Consider the following 24326-nt stretch of genomic DNA (forward strand, 5'->3'; position numbering starts at 1 on the left):
CCCCTAGTGCTTTTATGTTGGGCTTCAGGAAGTGTGAGAGTTGGGCATGGATCTGGGCCTACCCCCATATACCCCGAGCTTTTCTAACAGCCTATGATCCGTGGCTTCCCTGAAGCCCTGGGGAGAGTCATATGTGAACCAGCTGAGCACAGCGCTTGGACTGCTTTTGCCTCTAGAATCAGACAGATGTGGACAGTACTCTGGCTTGCCTATTACTGGTTGTGAACTGTGAGCGAGATACAGCCTCGGTGTGTACTCATCTGTAAAATGGAGACTGTCACCCCTAATGGAAGAGTTGCCACTTTTCTGATCTGGCCCTTTCTGTCAGACAAAACAAAACAAAGCAAACAAAGTGGGGATTGGTGCTATTTACCATTCAGTCTACCTGTTTTTACTTTAAAGAAATTTAAAGTCTTCTGTGTGATGAAAAAGTGGAAGGGAAGTCACGAGGTCCAAACTTCAGTCCATGTACCAACTGTGACCTTCAAAGATAGAGGCTGACTAGAAACACTAGGCACCCCCACTGCAGGCCTGGCAGCAGCAGCAGCAGCAGCCTCCATGGCTTTGAAGGGCACTCCAGATTGGCTTTGGCTTTGCAAAATGGGTGGCTTGGAAAAACCATGGCCCAAACCCCAAATTATCTCGGGGCATGGAAGCTCACGGACAAGGTTAAGGTTGGTTAGAGACTGATGTGGATTCTAATAAAACAAACAAAGTGAAACAACAGCGCGTAAGAAGCATGCAGGATGTTTCCTACCTCTGGGCCTTGGCCTGTAGCCCAAAGGACCACATCTAGATTGGCCTCTTGCCTCTGTGGCCAGGCTATGAGGACAACGTAGTTGTCTGGATAAAACCCCAACACCAGGGCAGACACCAGTGTATGTAGCACACCTCGCGTCTCCACTGTAGTACCGGATTCTTTGATACCCTCTGGGGCTTCTGGCATGCATCAGACCTGGGCCTCACCTATTCGGTGTTTGGCAAATATTTAGTGGGTGACTGTTATACACCAAGCGCCGTGACAGGAGTGGGAAGATGGGATTTGGTAAGGCTTGGTTCCACAGTTCAGACAGAGGCTCGGGAAGACTGTGAGGCTAGCATGGTACCTCGTGCACAAGGCCTGGGAAGGCGAGTGGGTTCTTATGGCCATGTGGAATTGTGGTATGCTGGAGCAGACAGATGACGACAAAGCCAGGGAAGACTTCCGGTGGGGTTGGTCCTGTGAAAATGAGAGGAGCTGGAGAAAACCCACAGTATGTAGAAGCATCCAGAGAGCCAGGTGTCCCCGCTCCGTGGCAGCTGCGGAAGGTTTATATCCAGGCTCTGCCCTGGAGAGCAGCACCTTTCCCTTTCAGGGCACCCACATTCTCAGAGAAGCCCTCCCCCTCTTTGCCCTGTTTAAAATAGATAGCCTTACCCACCATTACCGGCCGTCCCTGCCTGGCTTCACATTCTTACCAAGTGCCCAGTGAATCTTTGATGAATGAATATTGGGTGACTCTGAGGTCATCTGACAGTCCTAGTTTGATGAGGGATTCCATTCCATTCCAGTGCCTCCTGCTTCTGAACTTGTTAGGTTACAAGGAGGCCGTGGGATCTAGGGACAAGGCTTCAACCTTTTTTTTTTTTCTCTCTCTCTGAACCCTTTACCCACTGGCTTTTTCCATGCTGCCCCACGAGAGCCTTTTTTTTTTTTTTTTTTTTTTATGTCACAGGATTTGCTGGGTACCAAGGAAACAGGGAAGTGGCTGGCCTCTGATGGCCACATTCTCTGGGCTGTGGCTGTTAGTCATTGAGGTTTGGTTCAGTGTTTGAAATCGCAGAGCACAGGGTCTGGGGTGCCCATGAGGCATTCCCACAGGTCCTGGGAGAACACGTTCTGACCTCTCATTGGAACATGGTTGCTGTTTCTTGGGGGAAAGGGGGAGGGAAGGGGCGCATAAACCACTGCGCCAGATGTTTTTCCTCTCTGCTTCATTCCTTCTGTCCATTCCTCCATCCCGTCTGTGAGCGAGAACCTATTTGAGCACCTGGAAACACCAAAAATGTAAATAATTTTGTAGCGAAAACCATAAAAGCATATAGTTGTGGCTGAGTCAGGGCCGCTCCTGGGTTCGGGTTGGGAGTGGATGGAGCACAGAGGAAAGGGTTGTTAGATCTTCTGGTCGCATCCCTCCGAGAAGTCCCAGGCCAGCGCCTTCCCCTCGCTTTTATAGGCTGTGTGTCTGCCATTGAGATGTGGGTGTTTTAGAAGCACATGAGACAGATGCAGTAGAGGAGCCCGAAGCTCCAAATATCCCAGAGCTTGTCCCAGATAACAAGTGCATCCTTCCTTGGGATGGCTTCTTTCCTCCAAAGACTGAAGAGAGAAGCACAGAAAAACCAAGGCTTGATATGAAGCAGTAGCTATAGAGACCAGGGCTCCTGAGTTAGATCATAGGCTCAGATAGGCAATGTGCCAGCTAATCCAGGGTTCCCTGATGCCTGGACCAACATAGCCTCTTCTGCCTCCATCTCTTCACCTGTGCCATGGGTACCCGGGTGTCATCCTGTCATGCGTTTGTAGCCATCCCAGGTAATTAAGCATCCAGCCCAGTGTCTAACTCAGTCCTTGGCAGAATGGTCACTTCCTTTCCTTCTCCTGAGAGTGGTGGAAAATAAGATTTGATTTTCTGGAAAGGAAGAAAGTGTCTTTTTTTTTTTTTAATCTTTTGTCTTCTAAGCAGTTAAATCACTCATACAGAGGGAAACCAGTTTACATCATGTGGCCTTCTGCCAAGCACGTGAGCACATGAGCCAAGGAGGAGACTGGAGGGTGAGAATGTCACTCACTCTGGGTGTGGCTGACCTATCCGGCCTCCCAGAAAGAGTCAAGGACCCAAGGAGGACAAAAGCAACCTTTTCACTCCTAACTCAGCTGTTCTGAGAGCAAGGGAAATGAAGGAGAGGACTGCATGGACCTGTTTCTCCAGTATGCAAATCGCAGCATGAAACACAAATGACTTAGCAAGAATCAGCCGCCCTAGGAGGAGGCTCACACTGCCAAGACAGCACCAGGCTAAGGAGGCTTTTTTGGGGATTCAAATTCTGCAGGATCCCAGTTTTGAAGCTCGGACCAGGGAGATAATTCCATTTTTGGAGTGTGCTGTGGATGCCAAGGTTCCATATGTGTTCCTTTGAGGAGGGGAGGCAGAGGCACACCTTGCACCTCTTAATGTAATCCTCACATCCCCAACTAGCAGCTCCGAGTGCAATCAGCACCAGCAAGGAAAACTGTTAAGGCGCAGGGACGGGTACTCTGATTACTATTATTTTTGATAGGTAGTCTCTACTAAAGAAATGAGCCAAGTCAAGCCAAATTAAAGTACACAAAGGCAGGTTTATTGGGGGAAGCTTTGGGGGCGGGCTCACCAGTCCCAAAGGAACAGGGTCAGGGCAGTTGCCATGCAGAGGGAGATAGAAAAGCGGGGGTGGGGGTGTGGGGGTGTGGGATGGGGGTCAATGTCTGGATTATGCAATGAGGAGCCTCTGGGGGAGAGGAGGCCCAGACCCTGGGCTGGAAAGTTCAGGTAGGAACTGAGGGATGCTGGGAGAACGTGCAGGCAGGTCCACTCTGGTATGTTAAATAGGCCCCTCAGCCACTTGTCCAGGGTCCGAATCCCAACAGAATGCCACCCAATACACGCTTGCAGCGTTTTAAAAAATGAACACATCTCAAGCCATACAGGAGAAATGGGACTTCGGAAAAGCAGAGTGATTCAGCCGGGGCTCACATGTGGAATCTAGTTATTCTCACTGCCGAGCTCAGCTCTTGAACAGTGTCCCAGTAATGCTTAGCCAGTGGGCTCTGAGCACCAGTTCTTCAGCCTGGAGTCCTTCATGTGGAGAAAAAAACACAGGCAGGACTGAGTGTCAGGAGCAGATTGGATGTGGTCAGAGTAACTAACTGTTTTTGTCTAGTTCTCCTCATTCCTTTCCTAAGCATCAATTAATAATAATAATAATAATAATAATAATAATAATAATAATAATAATAAATTGATGTTATTGTTGTTGTTATTATTATTGTTATTAGTAGTAGTAGTAGCAGCAGCAGTAGCAGTACTGTTATTATTATTGAGTGCTGAGAACCTTGCTGAAGCTCCTGCAGGCTCTCTCTGATGCTGAGTCTGTTTTGGTTCAGGATAAGAGGCATGCATAGCCACGCCGAGGTCAGTGTGGTTTAATGTCTTCTTCTTGGGTCACTTGAGCCTGTACCATGAACTGGAGTTGAGTGAAGCCTCCAGAGTTACTTATGGCCCCTAGGTTCCGGAATATACATGGAGAAACTCTTCAGGCCAGATCCACAGTCCCGAGTCAGCTCTTGTGACCTGGCCTAGGCCCCAGGAGGATCCCACCCATTTAGCGGTGGCCCTGGTAGGTGTGGTGGGACCCTACAAAGCCCACTGCCACTGCCTGCCTAACTTCAGATCAAAGGCAGCCGCTGGGCAGTGGGAGGTCACTGCACATGATCTTTTCTTTGGTAAATTATTGGTTTTGGAAAGATTGTCCCAGTCGTTGAGTAACTCATATGTGAAGGCAAAGGGGTGTCTCCATTATGGACGTCAGGGTCACCCCTGACCTTGAGGCTATTGCTCCATGATATTCCAATTCCTGATGGATATGAAGGCAATGCTAGCTGTTGCCTCTGCTGGCTGTCCCCGCCAGGCCCTGCGAGAAAACCTTTTCCCATGGCCCGTGCTCCTGGTCTCATTCACAAGCGCTCCCTCCCTCTCTTCCTGGAGCTATTCTGATGCCTGTCTCCTCCCCAAGTTCCGCTCCTGGATGAGATTTTTTTCTTCTCTGGAGCCCCAGCCTGAAGCCTGTGAGTCAGTGGCAGGGGAGATGCAGCCTTGTCCGGTTGGGAAGCCCACCCTTCCTCTGCCCCACCCTGCCTTCCAAGATTTGTGACCTAAGTCTGCAGGCAGCATGCAAGGGAAGGGTGGGATTCTGCACAAGTGCCTTCCGAGAGGCCTGTGGGCTTTTTCAGGGGGAGGAAACTGCAAAGTCTTAGAGCTGCTTAGAGAATGAAGTCTCGGTACTCACTGAGCTGTACGCTGTGCAGCGCCCTCTATCTGTGCAGCCCATCAACTACACCACAGCCTCTAAGACAGTGGTCGGTACTCTTCTGCACCTGAGAGGAAATTGAGGCTCCCTGACTAAAAGCCTGTGCTCTTTCACTTAGCCACCCTTCTCCTGTCCATCGCCAAGAGTAGCTGGAGGAAAGGAAACCCGAGTGGGCATGTCGAATGTCCCTTCTTCCTTAAACATGTTTTGGGTTATAGAGAGACCAGCATAATTTCACCTGCCCTCCCCTAGGGAGACACTGTGTAGTCCAGGCAGGTCTCAAACTCCCAATCTGTTTGCCTGGGCTTTTTCCTTGGATTACAGGCACCATGCTGAGCTAAAGGCAGGGTCTTTTGGTTCATGGTGTCAGAAAGTAGCGGACTACAGCCTAAGTTACTATGACATTTGTGTTGCCTATGGGAACCCAGCCCTGCCTATAGTCCTTACAAAGCATCTGGAATATTTTCAGTCAGACTTGGTGCCTTGCCTAAAACCTGTTTTCATAATTTCCAATGCTCCCCCCCCCCCCCGCCCCGCCAGTAGGTAGAGATTCTCTAAAATAAGTAAGGTCAGACTAAGTGCGTCTTTTCCCATGAAGGATTCAAGGCCTTTGATAATCTTATAATTAAGAGGTTAGTGTAAGCATTTGCCAATCTTGTAAGACCTTTAGCCTTCCCAGAATACAGGTTGAGAGAAATTGTTCTGCCCATAAAAGGGCAGGTTCCATTTGACCCCGCCCCACCGCCACCCCCGAGGCCTTCTGCAACTTTCTCTCTCCTTATACTTCACATACTCTCACTGTTATTGGAAGTACTGCGCTTGCGGCCCTCAATAGTCTCCTTGAATTTCCACCAAAGAGTCTTCTATCTTGATGGTTCAAGTCCAGCATCCTTGGTGTCTGCAAGGGAGGCACATTGGCACAGTTACTGCGCCCATCACTGGGTGCGCAGTGAAGATTTCTTCCCTTTCCTTTGTCCTTAGCACCTGTCGTAGCATCCATCAGCCCATGATTCTGTCCTTTGGGATTTTTCTTGAGGATGAGATTTCCAGATTTATTCTCCCAGGTGTTCTAAATTCTAATGGAATCTATAACCTCATAGTTCTTATGAATGAAGATTCTAGCTGCCTGTTCAAAGTTTCCTCTATGCCCCTTACTTCTAATATCTCTTTGTGTGGAAGCGGTGGTCGAGACACCTGCTGTTTTCCATGGGGTGGCTTTGTGTTTTCCAAGCAGTTGACGATTCTATCCCAAGTGCCTCTGGGACCTTCCATTCTCTGTCCCCTCAGCCTGGCCTCCTGGCTCTTGGCATGCCCCCCTTCCTGACCACCAAAAGGAAAGTGTCTTATTGTCTCAGGAAGGGAGGTCCGGCTTCTGCCCCTGCCTCAAATCTGCCTTGTGGCCAGCAGCCTCTCCCTCTGTCCTTCCCTCCCCTGGCCTCTCCCCGCCTTTGATTTGTAGTCGGAAGTTCCTCCTTGTTCCTCTTGCTTCTTCCCCCTCATTTCCCAAGTTCCCACAGGAACCTGGGAAGTAGGTTGTGCCCAGAGGTTAAAGCGGAAACTCTAGCAAGATAACTCCGGAGGGGGACAATACCCAGTTGACGTCATTTCAACTTTTCTTGGGTCAGAGGTGGTGTTTGGGGTGGGGTTTTTTTTTTCCCCTCTCCCTTGTCATTTTCTTCCATTTTTCTTCAGGTTCATACTCTTCTGCCACACCCAGTGTGGAGTCTGTCAACCTCCCCTTTCAAGTTCTCTGCCATTGTCTGCCTGGTTTATGTTTCCTCCTTTGATAATTCAAAATCCAGGTTCCTAACTGGTGACTTGGAAACTTCTCTTGGATAGAGTTGCTTTCTTTCAAAGCGGCAACGTCCCCTTGCTGGGAGTGTCAAACAACGTACCCAAGGCCTCATCGGTATTTCATGGTTGTGGCGTTGATTGCTCGACCCTAGGGACCTGGGCAGCTGTAATTCCTGAGAAAACTCACTAATGTGTTCGGTAAATTGTTATCCGTTCCGCAACAAAGCCTTTGCGGGCCTCCGTTACTGTTCTCTAAGTAGTGTAGATAAAGAGGAAAGTCACGGTGAGTAAATGCTTGCTGTGCACTTTAGCAGTACGTAAGAACCAGTCACACGGACGATCTCACTGCGGTCTCTTTAGCTTATCCCTCTAAATAAATTCAAACTTTTTGTGCTATAAAAGCTAAAGATCAGTGTTTACTTGGGTGAGGGGCATCGCGTCCCAAGTTACGGACTCGTATCCATGGTATATCACACCACGTCAACATGGTTCCATTTAGCAAAAGCGTAGAGCATGCTGGCCCAGGGTCTAGGAATGAGATGTCACTCAGCATCTTTTCTCTCTGTCCTTTAGCTATACCTACAGGCCCGCTTCACCTGGCGAGGGGCCCGCCTGCTCCGGCCCCTGCTGCAGTTCACATTGCTCATGATGGCCTTCTACACGGGACTGTCACGTGTCTCTGACTACAAACACCACCCCAGCGATGTCCTGGCCGGATTCGTCCAAGGAGCCCTGGTGGCCTGCTGCATAGTAAGTAGCGCTTTGTCCTTACCACGCCTACGGAGCCCTAAACTGAAGCGTGTTAAGCGTTTCCGGCTCAGTGACGAAAGCCGTGGAGTCTTCCTTCCTAGTTCCTTCTTCATGTCCTCAGGCGCAGGGTCTGTAAATCCTCTTCTTCTCCGAGATGACAAAGTTTTGGCTCGTACAATGCTACGATTAGAAGACGGCTTAGCTCTCATCCAGCTTAGTCTGGATATGACCATAGTAGACTAGAAAGTCGCACAGGCAGGCGCACATGTGAGTGACTGCCAGAAGAGCACGCTTGCTCGCGCACTGCTTTGGTGGACACTAGTCAGTCAGTGGCTGCTCTCGGCTTCTCGGGAAATCCCTACACCCTCCAGTGCTCTCCAGGGACCTTGGTCTGTGTTGACTTGACCTTTGTTGAGGGGAAAAGCTCTCCCCCTGGCTAAGGACCTTGCCTAGTATCCAAACTCGGTAGAGACTGAACTTAGGGTGGACCATATGTTGGTTCCCCCACCGCCCCCCCACCGCCAAAAACAGATGGATTGCTTTTTCACATGTTTCATTTTGATTCCCAGTGAAGGGGGAGTTGGGCTTTCCACCTCTATGAACCTCCACCTCCCTGCCTTTTCCCTCCTCTTTCTTGCTCACCCCAATGCCATAGAAAGTTCCAAGGGCAATGTAGGACTGCAATAGGCACAGGGATTGGGGGCAGGTCTCAGCAGGTCGTAAAGGGTTGGACACAGTGTGGTCAGCAACACAGAGACGGTGTGAGGGGGTCAGAGTGGACACTACAACGAAAGAAGGACCCTGACCTACCTGCCAGCATAGGTGTAGGAGCCTGGCTAGACTAGTGTCATCATGGCTGTCTTCAGTGCTCGTTTTCTCCTCCCCCCCTCTCCCCCCCCCACCTCTGTCTCCGTGTGTGTGTGTGTGTGTGTGTGTGTGTGTGTGTGTGTGTGTGTGTGTGTGTTTCTCTCTCTCCAGAAGAGAAAGCAAATTAGGAGAGCCAATTGTTACCCAGAGCAGCTGTCACCCTCCAGCTTGTCCCCCTGCTGCCTGGCCCTTTAATATGTGATGACAGTGGGGGATGGGTGTTCACAGGAAGGGTAACTCTTTGCTGCCTGCACCCTCCTGAGCTTTGCTCTCAGCAGGAGGGCAGCCCAAGGGGCCTACTGCTGGCCTTCTTGCGTGGGCACCCGTGTCCTAATTGGAGTCTCCCTTACCCCCAATTAAAAAAATTAAAAGGTGTGGGGATCATTCCTAGCCCTCCTCGCTTTTATACTTACGGCTGGCCATGAGCAATTAGGCAGAGTTCAGGAGAATGAAGGCTTATTTTCCAGAAGGAAATCTGGTAGTTTGCCTTTATCCTGTTTGGCGCTTGTTGACTGCCCCGTGGGCTGAGAATTTGAACCCGGAGACTGTAAAGCGCCTGCTGTTTGTTGGCACGTCTCTGGATACTTTGCCCTGTGACTTCTTTTAGGCACACGGGGCCACTGCACAGATGAGGCAACTCCATCTCTGAGGCTTGGAGAGATGACTTCCAGGTCACCCAAGGCCAAAGAGCTGCTCTGAGAATGACTCACAGCCGTGCCCTCTGTGCTTAGCAGTGGGGGAAGGGCACCAGACACCAGGCCAGCCAGATCAACCTCAGGCAGAAATTGTGTAGACAGCTGTTTACAGAGTGTCATTTAAGTGTGTTGTAGGGGCCTTCTCAAGCCTTGGGCTGATCCGGTTAGCCTTTTGAGTCTGGAAGTTTCTTTTTACCAAGTAGATAGACAGTTTGGGAAGAGGTGACAGGTCTCTTACCCGGCCTCTTGCCCTTTTACCTGTCAGCATAGGGTGGCAGGGACCTGGTCTCGTTGGCCGGTTTTCCTCTAGATACCTAACTCCACCTGGTACGTAGCCAGGACCTCCTGGTCCCACTAGCTTGGAAACACAACACTGAGTGATTTGTTTTGCTTAAACTGTCTGACAGGCCAGGGCAGAGAAATCTCTGGAAGCTGTAGCTGGCTGCTCAGCCATGAGAGTTTGGGAACACTCAGCTGGGAGAAAGGAAGCCAGCGTGGCCTTTCCCAATGAGAGATGCCGAGATGCCAGATTGTGTGGTCCTGGTTTTGATTACAAGGAAAGACAGCCCCAGCCCCAGCTGCTGCACTGAGTCAGAGACGCTGGCCCTCGATGGGGGGGTGTCTGATAGGGACACTGGGTATCCAGGCCAGGGGCCCGCCAGGACTGTGGACGGCCTTTATTTGCCTGGTACAGTTTCAGTTCCATCACCTCCATCAGCAATGAGCCCTAGAGTTCTAGGCTGTCGTCTCTGCCCTCTGCTCTGCTTATACATATGATAAGGTGTCCTTTAAGATTAGAGAATTCTGGAGGAAAGACTGCTCTCCTCACCTATGAAAGTGGTATATTTGTGATTTATTTAGTAGTAGTAGTAGTAGTAGTAGTAGTAGTAGTAGTAGTTGTTGTTGTTATTATTATTATTATTATTATTATTATTATTATTATTATTATTTTGAGACAGGATTCCACTATGTAACCCTGGCTGGCCTGGAACTCAGTATGTAGACCAAGCTGGCCTCAAAGCCATGGAGGGGCATGGAAATCCCCATGCCCCTTTCTCCTGAGTGCAGGTGTGTGCCACAATGTAGTCAAGATTCTTGACACTACAGGGACATCTTCCTGGGTCAGAATGTTCCAGAGAGATACAGCACAGGACACTTACACAGGCCACAAGGTGCCAAACTGCTCAGACTCCCATCCTCCCCCTCTACCAGAAAACCTACCAACAAGCCCCTCAGGCCTCTGGCTGCGCAGGCAGGTGTGGATTTGCCTGTGGAGTGCTCGCTGTTTGTGGCAATTGTTTTCCTTTAAGATGAGAACACAGGAGTCAGAAGGATTAAGGCACACAGAGAAGCCAGAGCTGACTCCTACAGACTGACACAAAGCCAGCACTTTTAAGACCTGATGTGCCCCACCCCCACATTCCCTCATCCCCAGGCATACCACATTTATTTTTATTTTTATTTATTTGTTTTATAATTTATTTAATTTGATTTTATTTTATGTGCATTGGTGTGAAGGTGTCAGGTCCCCTGGAACTGGAGCTACAGACAGTTGTGAGCTGCCGTGTGGGTGCTAGGAGTTGAACCCAGGTCCCCTCTGAAAGAGCAGCCTGTGCTCACTGAGCCCTTACCCTAGATAGCTTCCTGCTCCTTTTGATGCGGTGCAGTCCACGTCATCTCTGAAACCTCCTGTATGAGTCACCGGTAGCTTCTATAGCAAGTAAGCCCAGTCAGCAGCACAGATGTTTTCTTAAAGTCCTGGGAGTCAAGAATCAAGAGTGAATCTCACTAGGCTGTAATAACATGTGGAGGGGCTGGAGAGATGGCTCAGCAGTGAAGAGCACTGCCTGCTCTTCCAGAGGACCTGGGTTCAATTCCCAGCACCCACATGGCAGCTCACAACTGTCTGGGACTCCAAGATCTGACACCCACAGAACTATATGCAGGCAAAACACCAATGCACATAAAATAAAAATAAATAATGTAAAAAGGAAAAAAAAAGGTGTGGAAAGGCTGTGTTCCATGGAGAGGCCAAAGTCACTTTTCCTTGCCTTTTTGTTTGTTTGTCTACCTGTGTTCCTTGCTGTATGGCTACTTCCTCAGCCTGCCCTTCCTCAGGCTCTTGATGATATTGATCCTGTGTCTAATTCCACCACCTTAATCTCCTCAGCAAAGTCAGTTTAGTGAGGTGCAAAGTAATGATCTGGAGAGTGGGTTCTGGACACATTTGAGGGACCAGTGTTTAGCTTGCCACACCTTGCCCTGTCCCTGAAGGTAGAACTGCCCAGCTTTTAGTTTTCCCCCAAGCTCTGCCATAGCTTTGGCCTCTTCTGTCAGTGAACTGCTCATGTGTCTGTCTCCTTAACTAGATTGCCAATGCCTTAATAGCAGAATCCATGGCTGTTGTTGTTGTTGTTGTTGTTTGAGACAGGGTTTCTCTGTGTAGCCTTGGCTGTCCTAGACTTGATTTGTAGACCAGGCTGGTCTCGAACTCACAGAGATTCTCCTGTCTCTGCCTCCAGAGTTCTAGGATTGAAGGCGTGCGCCACCACGCCTGGCTGCTTAATCTTGTGGTTATTCTGAATACCTATATAGTAGCTGACACTAACAGGTGGCTTGATAGGCATTGGAGAATTATGTATGATGAATCAGGTGTGGCCTTAGATGGGCTTTCCTTTCTGAGCCTAGGTTCTTTATCTGTGACTTAAACTCAGAGGTCTGGCAGCTCTTCCATCCTTTTGCACAGAAACTATTCCGTGGGACAGTATCTGTGAAACTGAACTGGGCCTGCTCTGGTGGAGCAATCTCCCAGACCATGCCCTAAATTTGGGGATCACCATTAAAGCCCTCAAGTGGTTCAGTATGTTGCTCTAATCATAGTTAGCCTCTGCAAAGCCTCGGACACCAGGCTGACAGCCAGCACGTTCGCCCCAGTCCGTGGAGGTTGGTTTTGTCACAGTGAGCAGATTTGTCTGGACGAACGTGACATGCTCAAGAAGAGTGCCTTTAGTTTGCTTGCTAACTGAATGCCTTCTGGAAAGGGAAGACTATGGGATCTAATGAGACACAGTCGATCGACACAGTGCCTTGGAGTCCTCACCGATGCTAAATAGGACTCAGTCGGACAGGACCGCACACCAAGGCACACCATTACAGGATGCTGCCCAAGGAGCAAGGCAGGAGGCCACAGCCCATACACACTCAGAGCCCAGAAGAGGAGACATTCCCAGACAAACTCACACGTTATCTTTCTCATTTGCAGAAACTAGACCTCCAGGTGCTCAGAACAGACAGACAGACAGAGCCAAATGCTGGTACACTGACTGACTCCTGCTCTTCCTACCTGCACAGCCAGCTACAGCTCCCCCCCCCCCCCCCCCAAGGACTCAAACCCTATACCTGGATTCAACCATACAGGGGGAGGGAGGGGTGGACATCGGTTCATTTCCTGTCTGGTAACAACTCGAATATCTGGCCACCTCCTTACTGACCCTCTAACAGATGGTAAATTAGGGGGCCACTGGGAGGGGTCAGAGGAGGGCCAGGCCACCGTGGCCGTGCGTTCAGCGGAGGAAGCAGCTGCTAGCAAGTTTTATAAACACACAGCAGTCTTTCCTGGCGTTCTCTTCCTGGGGAGGGGGGGTGTGGCCCCCCACTAGCAGTTGCTCTTTTGTGCCTGCTATCTTCCTCCAGGATGCAGGGAAGGGTGATGGTGTTCTTTGTCACTGCCCCGAGTAGTGACCTTGGGAAGAGTGAGGGGGCAAGAATGCTCACGTGAGGTAAAGCTGAGCCATGACAGCCTTGTGAGCGGAAGCTCAGTGCGGAGAGCTCAGCACACACCCAAGTCCACAGAGGAGCAGAACCAGACCTAGCTCCCTTGTCTTGTTTCAGAGGCTAAAAGAGCACGGTACCAAGCGTGCGTTCTACACCGGTCATTTTTAGACTTCTCTCTCCTCTAGCAGGAGATTCCGACCCATCCCCTCTGGGTGTATCCCAGTGTTGCCTGACTCCAGAGAAATGGAAGAAGTGACACCCACATCCCCTGCGCTAGTGTGTCATTGCCCCACGCAAGTCCGACAGTAGTGCCACCTAGTCCCCCACTGTCAGCTAGGCTGTGCATGTGAAGACAAGCTATAAATCAATTTGAGCCTTCAGGAGGTGATAACAGTATTTTCACAACACACTCTACAGTTTGCAAAGTATGTTAAGAATCTCCTTCCTTCGCTCCTCTGCTGAGGGGGATGAGGTGGGCGATGAAGTCGCAACCTGGAAGAGGCAGTTGTGTCTTGCCGCTTTGTAATTGGCCTGTTGGCAAATCATGTCTAGCATTTTCTGCTTTGTCTTTTCACATGCTGGCGGTGATTTACCAATGGCTCTTGTGACTTTCTAATGGCTTGACAGTGGTGTGGTGGGAACAGGCATAGAAATGAGCAAGTACAGTAGACGGACACAGGTGTTGGCATGCCACCCAGTACTGTGGGCCAACCAGGGTTACACAGGTGAGGGTGTGAGAGGTCGTGAGGGTGTCGGGGGACTAGAAAGAACTCCTGAAGGCCGTGACTCCTGAAAGATGAGTGGCCGTTTCCTGTAAGCCTCAGCAGGTAAGGGTGAGGAACTCTATGCAGAAGGAATAAGCTAAGGCAAGGACGTGAGTAAGACAGAACGGTATGGCCTCTGACCCTGGAGTCACAAACCACAGAAACCTGTGGGATGGTGGGAGGGCTGAGTTTGGTGACTGTCACCTTGCTTCCTTTTGGTTTCAAAATCAGGGCCTTCCTGGGATAGGTGGCCCTGCCTTTGGCAGTTCTCTGCTCTCCAGGGGTACCCTGTTCCTGGGCTCCGGCTCCTGTTAGATCCAGCATCCATGCTGACTGACCTCTCTGGGTCCTTCCTCCTTACAAACTCCTGCTTCCTGGGAGGCTTCTCAGCACAGCAGAGCCAGGCTCTCCTTCAGAAGGCTCCCAGCTCACCAGACCCTCTCAACTCTTTTTGTGGGACTAATTTCCTTTGGGTTCTTGGTCCATAATCATCGTAACTGGGTCAGAGTTTGAATGGCTCATCACAGCTACAGGTGCTTTCACATTTCTTATGTCATTCAAGGCTCTGGGAAGGCAGCTCTTTAAGCTATGGGTGTGGGGGGAGGGGGTGTGCATGAGGATGCTGGTGGCAGAAAGCTGTTGGATCTCCCTGGAGGTGGAGTCACAGAGAGCTGTGAGTCACCAATGTAGGTGCCAGGAACCGAACTCTGGTCCTTTGCAAGAACAGCAAGTGCTCCTTTTTTTTTTTTTTTTTTTAATTTATTTTATGTGTATAAGGATTTTGCCTGCATGTACATTGTCTACCGCATGGGTACCTGGTACCCTGAGAGGCCAGATGAAGGTGTCAGATCCCCCAGGAACTGAAGGGCAGTTGTAGATGCTGAGCATTGAACCTGGGTCCTCAGAGGGCAGCAAGTGCTCTTAACTGCTGAGCCATCACTCCAGTCCTGGTGTGTGTGCGTGTGTGTGTGTGTGTGTGTGTGTGTGCGTGTGCGTGTGCGTGTGCGTGTGCGTGTGTGTGTGTGTGTGTGTGTGTTATATATTATAAGCAGTTGTACATAGATACAAGGCAAATAGGTGATCAGAAAACATCGTCATTCAATTCCAGGCTACACAGGAGTATGACATAGCCTTAGTCAACGGTGCAACAAGAGAAGCGTGGTTGTAGGTGCCCTGCTGTGTGACACACTCTCTACCACATCACGCTCTCTCTCGGTGCCATGGGGTAACACTCAACACCGACACTGGCAAGTTCATGATGCCAGCAGCCACAGAAAGCCTTTACTGAGGTCAAAACGGAATGACTACCATTGAGTAACTCCCCTGTAGTCAAAAGGCTAGGCTGCCAATGATAAGGGTTCCTCACACAGCACCTACTGTCCTAGGCCGTGAGGGTGACTCAGTTCCCCAGGGCTTTCTCTTCCAAAGAAAGTTCTCGACTCAATCTGAGAGACCGTTCTGTGTGCTCTACTAGAAACCTGAAAGGAAATCCCTAAGCCAAGGCACCCTTCTGCAAGTGTAAGAAGAGAGGCAGCCCGGACATCTACTCGCCTGGGAGGCTGCCAGCTTCTATTGAGGGCTGCAGGTTCTGGGCTCTGATGACTCAACACAATCCTTGCCCCAGAGTAGCAATGCAGTCTAGAAAGAGAGGCATGACAAAGCATTTAAAGGATCACATAGCAAAGCCTGTGTTGTAACAGCAAAATGGAAGGTCACTAACAGTGCAGTGTGAGAAACCAACGGAAGGCGGGCGCTGCGGCACATGTATAATCCCAGCACTTGGGAAGCAGAGGCAGATGGATCTCTGTGAGTTCGAGGCCAGCCTGGTTTACAAAGTGAGTCCAGAACAGCCAAGAATACACAAGATACACAAGAGAAACCCTGTCTCTAAAAACAGAGAGGGGGGGGGGGGCAGGGGGCGGGGGACAGCTCCATTGCAGAGGAATACAAGCCATGAGGCACTGAGCAGGAGGATGGCAGGTGGACGGTTTGAGCCCCTCCATTCCCCACCCATGGTGTCTACCTCTGTTCTCTTAAGCTGTAGTTTATACCACAGATCTCCACAGTGTTCTATAAAGCACACTCCAGGCCACACCCAGAAGATGCTCAGGTACTGCTCTCTTAAGGAGCTCCCAAGTGATTCTGAACTAAGGACTGCACTTGGCGAAACCCAGACCAGATAACTGTCAGTTTCCTCTGCATCTGAGATTCTAAAATTCTCTTGCTTTTGTTTGTTTTTAGGATTTATTTATTTATTGTGTATACTGTAATCTGTCTACATGTATGCCTGCATGCCAGAAGAGGGCATCAGATCACATTTATAGATGGTTGTGAGCCACCATGTGGTTGCTGGGAGTTGAACTCAGAACCTCTGGAAGATCAGACAGAGTGCTTTTAGCTGCTGTGTCATCTCTCCAGCCCCAGTTCTCTTGCTTTTATGTTATCTGACCCATGCTGGTACGGAGACCCAGTGGGGGCTTCTAAAGGCCTCTGTGTGTATGCCTGTGTGATTCCTATCTTCAATGAGCTCGCTTACATAGTCTCAGGAGCTGAAACCTAAGGATTCCTGAACACTGTCGCCTTGCGCTCCGAGCCAAATGCCTTTGCAAGGGTCGCTGACTCAGCCACCACTGCAGGGGGAAGGAGAAGCTGGGCTGATGACCCAGCTTGTGGTTTCTGGTCTGCATTGGTCTCAATGATCTGGTGCTGGGCAACATCCCAACAGGATGGGGGCTGTGTGTGCCCTAGGGGTGCCTGGTACCTCCAACAGCAGGTGAAGAGTCGTGATGAGACATCGCAAACAGGCTTTCGCCAGTATGTTGACTCACTCCTCAAAATAGCCCTAGAAATTGTAGGCCTTGGCAAAATAGATCCTAGTTATCTTATGGAACGCTCCCATCTACCCAGCTCTGTAGCCAGCTTGAGTCTGTCTCTGTATCACATGTGCATGCTCTCACTCTCTCTCATGTGAGTGTGTGTGTGTGTGTGTGTGTGTCTGCGCGCACGCGTCATTGTCTTATTACATATATAGCAGAAGTTGGCTTTAAATGTAATCCTCCGGCCTCAGTCTCTGAGTGTTGGGATTCTAGACATGCATCTCTATGCTTACGTTTCTTCTTTTTTAAATATAACTAGGCATTGACTACACCAGCCAGGGATGACAGTGGCCACGAGGCACTAGTCCACATTTGTAGCCTTTAGCCCTTCTAGTTAGGTGTTGTGTCCCCAATAATGGCAGGGCTTGGATTTGAAGAACAAGTCCATTTACTTTAAGGAGCAAAGCTTTTTACCTGTACTTCTGTGGTTGAAAAGAGGGGGGGGGGGGCAGCGGTGGGAGAGCAGTCCAGTGAGCAGGCATTTCAAGGGGCCTCGCACTGCGAGTTTATTATCTCGGCATCACGTGAGTGGGGTTCCTAGAGCCCCCTTGTTTGTGTGTCGGTCTTGCCGCTGGAGGAAGAGTGACATTGTCTAGGGTGTTTGCATAAGCAAACCATCTTCCGCCCTTGCATCCGAGATTGCTGAATGGCCAAACATTGGAACTCAGCAGTAGGTCAGAATCACTTCCCTAAGACAATACCTTAGGGAGCGGAGATATTAGAAGGCTGAAGAAAGCAGCCTGACAGAATCACCCCAATTTTAAGAGTTCTTGTGATAACCAATGCTAAGGTTTATGGATTTGCAATAGACCTAGAAGACAGCCACTGTTTCCTCTGAAGTCCACTCCCTCCCACATCTCTGTCAGCTGACATCCCAGCCTCAGTGTCTCAGAAGCCGTCTCCTTGTCTCCATGCCGTACTCTGGCTCCTTCTTAGATTAGGTGTGACATCTTAGATGCCTGTTCTTCCGATGTGATGCTTCACTTCACGGTTTCTGGGGTCAAAAGATGCTGCAATATGCCCCTTCCCTCCAGCCTCTCTGCCCTAGCCCTACTGAGCTTCCTTCAATTGCTGAGCGTGCTGTGCTTTCACCCATGAGCCTTTGCAGGCTGTGCTCTCTGCCTATAACCTCATTGCTGCCATTCACCCCCTCCCCAATGCCCCCCCCCCCCAGTCTTCAAAGGCGAACTCAAATATTCACCCTTGGGGCCAGCCTTCTAAGGCCCATTCTCAACTCTTCAGTCTAGGTTAAACGTCACATTCTCTCTGCTTCCTTCTATTATGGCCCTTAAAACTGAGCATTATTGGGGCCAGTGAGATCCTCAGCTGATAAAGGCACCTGCCATTTGGCCTGACTAGCTGAGTTTGATACCTGGGAGCCACACGGGAGAAGGAGAGAACCAATCAATCCTGCAAGTTGTCCTTTGGCCTTAACATAGATGCTGTAGTGTGCACATGCTCACACACAAGGACACAAAATAAACAAAGCATTATAAGGTTGGCTGTGTCCCTGGCTCTCTTCCCCCACTGATCTCTGAGGTCCTGCAGAGCGAAGAACTCTGTCTTATGTGCACTGCCTTTGATGCTCTGGGCCTGAACCCACTAGGAGTTTAATGGCAGTGGATTGCATTCATTATTTTCTCTCAAAATTGCTAGTTCAAAATTCCAAGAATCAGAATGAAATGGAAGGCCAGTGCTCCAGGTAGTGTCGTCTAGACCTCTTCTTTGGGGCATTGGCTAATTTGAGGGGAGGTCTCATTTTTCTCGTTTGTTGAGACTGTTTCTCATCCCTTCCCTCAGATAGCGGAGACGAACGGTGGAGCAGGGCTGTCAGTTGGAAGTGGGTTTTTCTTGTGGTCCCACCACAAGCTCTGAAGCTGGGCAAAGCCTCCCCAAGCTGGGCCTCTGGCTTCCCTTTCAGGGTATGGAATCATCTTTGATAGGAAATGGAACTGCTCCAAGCCGAGGCCTTTTTTTTTTCACTGGGTTCTGCTGTTCAGGCATCAGGAGGACTGAGCCCTGTTCGAGTCTTGACAAGATCATGTTTCCTGATTCCCAAAAAGTGTTTGTGTTGTAACCTCAAGCCATGTCAAAGGCAGTGTGCAGCTGTGGGCAGGATGCTGCTGGGTCTGGCTCAGGCTTTCACGGTGTCACTTGGCGGCATGTGGCACTTGAGTATGTGCCCCCCACTCTCCCACCTGCCACAGTGTTCAGTTGCGTATGCACTTTCGGTCCATAGCCACAATGTAGAGACCATCTGATAAATTCAACAAACACTTATGGAGTACCTGATCTGTACACAGACAAACTAAGTCCTGAAGGTAATGCAAGGAGCTGGAGGAACCTCAGGAAGCAAAAGCTTTGCGCGCGCGTGTACACACACACACACACACACACACACATACACACACACACACACTCGGTTGAGTTTGGGTCCCATTACTGCGCTCCAGTCTAGAACATGACAGGAAGACGGAACTCACTGATGTCTGTGCCAGACAGCACAGGTCTTCTGGAAACCATTCAGGAAACAGAATACCAATGTGTAGTGGATAGTAGCCCATCAGATGAGACTAGGCGGGGTTGAGTGTTTGTGAGGGGCGGAGGGCTGTTTTATTCTGTATTTGCCCAGGCTAGGTGCAAAACACAGGAAGGAGTCTGAAGAAGATCTCAGAAGTTAGGGCTTTGAGAATAATCTCACCGCATAAGTGGAGGTGAGAGCCAGCGACTGAGCCCAGAGCTAGGATGAAAGGGCCTAATTTTCAGGTAGAGAATTGGCTGCTGCCTCTGCACCTGCCAGGTGATGACATCACTCTAGGGCAGCATGAGATGCCGAGGAGTGGGGGAGGGGGGCTTGAGGTAAGAGATGAAAAGCCAAGGTATTGCAGGTTGAACTTCGGCCTCGTGCGTTAGCATGTACTAGGTGCACTTGCAGTCTCCTTCCCACATATGTAAAAGATCCCCAGGAGGGGAGCCTCAAGCCCTCAGCAGGTGGCAAGCAGGTGGATTTTAGTACCCAGCCCTCATACACACCAGTTTGACTCTGTCTAGAAGACAAAACTTTCTGTACCACAGCTTGGAAAAGGAAAGAGGGAAAAAAGGTTAGCTTTCCTTGGCTCGTTCAGTGGCACTCAAGCTGTCAATTAAGGGGGTAATATTTGAGGCTAATACTTCATTTTCTTCTAGTAGCATAGAAACAGCCCGCCCCCCCCCCCCCCGTGTGTGTGTGTGTGTGTGTGTGTGTGTGTGTGTGTGTGTGTGTGTGTGTGTTGCAGACCAGGCTATAAGGCTTTGTGCCAGCTAGGTAAACGCCACTGAGCTATGTCTCCAGCCAGGACCTTTATGTATTTTATTCCGGGTATGAACCCAATTGTGGACATCATTAAATCACATGACTGACAGCTGCCGATTACAATGGATCATTTGATATAAAGTCCCGTTTTCTCGGACTGGCTACCTGATGGGAAAGCCGCCTTTTCTTACTCCAGTAGCTCATCGCTCTCCTGACCCTTTCATCATATGCTCTCTCAGACAGCAGCCACGTCTGAGGCATCTTGCAAGTGTGTGTTTTGTAAATGTTTCCCAATCGTTGTGACAAAGACTCAGGAAGGTCACATGCTGGGGAGGAGGAAGAATGCTGGGAATGAGGGCAGGAGCTTTGTCTACTGACCTTTCTTCCCGGGAAGTTGCTGACTCTCAGTGTCAAGACCCAGGCTTCTTGACCCCGCCCTCAAATGGTTGATATCATGGGGCTATCAGGAATATGTGGCCACCACTAGTTCCTTGCTTCAGTTCCCGCTGGTCAGAGTTCTTACTGGCTGATATCTTTTGGTCCCAGTCTGGATGCCTTTGTAAGAAAAAGGAAAGTGAAAGCTGGGCATGGTGGTGCATGCCTTTAATCCCAGCACTTGGGAGCAGAGTCAGGCATATGGCTGTGAGTTCAAGGCCAGCCTGGTCTACAGAGTCCAGGACAGCCAAGACTACACAGAGAAAACCCTGTCTCAAAAAACAAAACAAAACAAAACAAAACAAAAAACAAAACAAAAGGAAAAGGAAAATAGATTACTAACTTACCTTCCATAACACATTTGCCTTGAGAAATCAGAAGTGTGAAGTTGCAGATTCAAAGCACTAAAAATTCATAAAAGTAAGCCCCTCAGGGTGGCGCACACCTTAATCGCAACACTCAGAAGGCAGAGGCAGGAGGATCGCTGTGAGTTTGAGGCCAGCTTGGTCTACAAAGCGAATCCAGGACAGCCAAGGCTACACAGAGAAATCCTGTCTCGGAAAAAACAAAAACCAAAAATAAAATAAAATAAAATAAAATAAAGTAAAATAAAAAGTTCATAAAAGTAGAGTTTACTCTTTCACAGCCCAGGCTGGTCATTGCCTCTGTTTCCTGGGCACAGTGCTTGCTGGAGGATATGACTTCTCCCACCACACCACCGGTTTAAAAACCTGTGATTTGGGCCCTCTTTCCCTACTCTCTGTGTTTCTTGCACACACACCGCCGCCCCCCACCACCTTTGCCTGTTCCCAGACCACTAGGCATTTACTGATTTGGATCTCTGATTTGTGCCCTAGGTGTTCTTCGTGTCTGACCTCTTCAAGACTAAGCCCACGCTCTCGCTTCCCGCCCCTGCCATCAGGAGGGAGATCCTGTCCCCTGTGGACATCATTGACAGGAACAATCACCACAACATGGTGTAGGTGCCTCGGGCCTCCGGAGCCGCTCCCCTGAAGTGACTGCTGGACAGCATGAACCTGCTGCTGCTCGCCAATCTCATCAGACAGTAGAATGTAGGGAAAAGCTTTTTGCCCAATGGGATTTGGAAAACATGTAAAGGAAGAAAGAAAAAAAAAAAAGCCTTATCTCGTGGCCTTCCAAAATAGGTTGTTAGCCTGTGTGGGGACAACACTTCCGGAGCCTTTGAGTTCTGGCTGTGCAGCTGGGTGAGTAGTGTTCATGTTCGAGTGAGCACCGCCTTGCCCAGGAGCAGAACACTAGAATCATTGAGCAGAGGCTGTCGTCACCTTTTGTGTGTGACGCAAGAAATCTCTGGCCAGCGAGAACAGCTGAAGCTCCTCTGTAGCTCGCAAGGCTCGAACCGGCACCGGTTCAGCCCCTCTGCCCGCCCCACTCTACTGTGACATTGGTTCAAGGAAGTTTTGTGTTTTGAAGTCCTGGCCATGAGCACATTTGCTTAATCAAATGGTCAGATTCTGAATCCGAGTCCCAAGCAAGCCCCAAGGCCTCTGGCATCTCCCCGTCCCCAGGCTACAGCCTCTCACCTTTTTAGAGATTAGGAGACCCTTTGTGGAAGAGCGAACTTCACAAATAGCACAATTTCAGAAGACACCAAGGGTGTCTTTTTTTCTAGCACACCACACTGTGACACGGGACTGCCACCGCAGGAGCAGTCACCGGCACTTGTATGTGTAGAAACACCGTAGACTTCGGTTACTGCTACTCTCCTTGAGGTCCTTGCTGGGCGCCTGCAGGGATTTTCATGTGAGGGCCAGGGTGAGCCCAGGTGTAGTTGGCCTTTTGCTCATCCGAAGAGCTTCAGTAAAGAGACAGGGAGGGAGGGAGAAGCAGAATGAAAAAAAAATGAACCAACTTTTTGTCTCCTTGGGATGGGAGAAAGCCAGAGTGGCAGTCTTGTGGCCGGAAGGCTACCCTTCAAGATAAGGGAGCCTGGAGGGTCTTTGCAGGAGTTGATCTTGCTGTGTCGAGCACTATTGTCTTAGGGTTGACCCCTGGGACGCGACTTGGTGAGTTCTGCTGGGCAAGAACTCATGGTTCAATCTGCCTAAGAGAGTTGTCCTCATCCTCCGTCCACAAGTGTCCTTCCAAGCGAGGTCCCACACAGACAGTAGACAGGGACCCTTCTACTGAGCCTCCAAGGAAAAGAAGAAGAAGAAGAAGGAAAAGTGCTTTTCAAATCTTTCAAAGGGCTACATGTAACCCATATGGGTCAACCACATGCACACCTTTCCACAGACTCTGTCCTTTCATTTCAACATATAGCAAGCTATGATTTTATATATAAATATTATATATAAATAATGTATAAAACATTAAAAGTTAACTATGTAAGATATTATTTCTGAACAATTTTAGACATATCCACTATGATCATAAACTGTGTCTCGACCTGTGTTATTTACTTTAGCTGCTTAAAGGAGCATTGAGGTTTTTTTGGGGGGGGGGGGTTGTTTTTATTTTTTGTTTTTAAATCTCAACTAAAAATATCATAGTTCTGTGGTAGCCATTGTTTTACAATGAGAGAAATAACTACAACTAGAGAAAAACTGTATAAAACATTAAATTGTCAGTATTTTTGTAAGGTTCCGTTTTGTAAAGAGAATAATATTCAAAGACTTTTGTGGCATACAAAGTGAAAACCGTGTATCTGCGAAACTAAACCTGTATTAAATGTGCTTTTAAAATAAAAGCTCATAACACGACTAAGCAAGGCATTGACGTCTGGACTGTTTAAGGGATGTTTGCTTGGGGTCTCTGGAAGGGAGGAAGAGGTCTTTGCGGGCGGGCCTGTGTGGGCTCACCTCAGTGGGGTACCAGCTCCTGGTTGTTTCAGTGGCCTCAGCAGAGGCAGGATGTAGAGGCCGCTCTTTCATCTCTGGAGCCTGTTTGCAGAGGGAGAACTGGGGCTGCCTCTTGTCTCCAGCTTTTCAAAAGGACTTTTGTGCTCTCGAGGGTTTTCATGTGGGGGATGGGAGCTGTGGGTCCCCCAAAGATAGATATGGAGACTTCCCTAGATAAGGTGGGCTTGGGGAGCTTAAGGGAGAGGCTTTCCCACAGCCCATATCAAAGGAAGAGTATGCTCTGGGTTCCTGCTCTCCTGCCTTGTATGACCCCCAATCTGGAAGGGAAAAGGGAAGCTGAAAACTCCCTCATGTGGTGCACCTGTGTGGGACGCAGGACTACCTGGCTGTTCCTTTACATCCCAAAGCAGGTCTTAGCCTGAGAAAGGAGGGATGCTGTGCAGGGCAGATGATGTAAGAGGTGGACAGTATGTTGCAGGACAGGCCTTGGCCTTAGTTTGTTTTTTTTTTTTCTTTTTCTTTTTCTTTCTTTCTTTCTTTCTTTTTTTTTTTTTTTTGTGGTTTTTCGAGACAAAGTTTCTCTGTGTAGCCTTGGCTGTCCTGGACTCACTTTGTAGACCAGGCTGGCCTTGAACTCACAGCGATACGCCTGCCTTTGCCTCCCGAGTGCTGGGATTAAAGGCGTGCGCCACCATGCCCAGCTCGGCCTTAGTTTGTTTTTGCTGCAGTAAAAACAATTACAAATTGCTACCGCCTGTAATGGAAACAACACAGATCAGTTACTTTCCTGGGCAGGAGGCTCTAAAGGGGCTCTTGCCTTTCCTAGGTTCTGGGCTCCTTCCTCCTCACTCTGCCTTCTCGTTCCCTTCTGTTTCTCCTCCATATGTAGCATCTTGGTGATTGCCTGAACCCTGGGATAATCTAAAGTCATCTCCCCGTGTTAAAATCAACTGATTAGAAAACAGTTCCGCCTGCTACTAACTAAACTCCCCTCTGCTATGTAACACAACGTTCAGATTCCGGGGACCTGCGCAATCTGTGACCCAATGAAACTCAAGCAATGTGCTCCCAAAACTCAGTGATGGGAACGGGCATAGGATAACCACACAGACATTTATATTAAAGGGGGG

General features: G+C 49.4%; 1 protein-coding gene across 1 annotated transcript in view; it reads left to right on the forward strand.

The window, feature by feature from the left end:
* PLPP3 (phospholipid phosphatase 3) overlaps positions 1 to 23101 on the forward strand; it is an 81174-nt gene extending 58073 nt beyond the window's left edge. The window contains exons 5-6 of the mRNA XM_084785557.1: positions 7474 to 7650; positions 21211 to 23101. Of these exons, the coding sequence (XP_084641683.1) occupies positions 7474 to 7650; positions 21211 to 21336 (303 nt within the window). The 3' untranslated portion in view covers positions 21337 to 23101. The remainder of the gene's footprint in view (positions 1 to 7473; positions 7651 to 21210) is intronic.
* The last annotated feature ends 1225 nt before the right edge of the window (positions 23102 to 24326 follow it).

The sequence above is a fragment of the Acomys minous genome (genome assembly GCF_964271855.1).
Source record: "Acomys minous genome assembly, chromosome: 6".
NCBI classification, from domain to species: Eukaryota; Metazoa; Chordata; class Mammalia; order Rodentia; family Muridae; genus Acomys; species Acomys minous.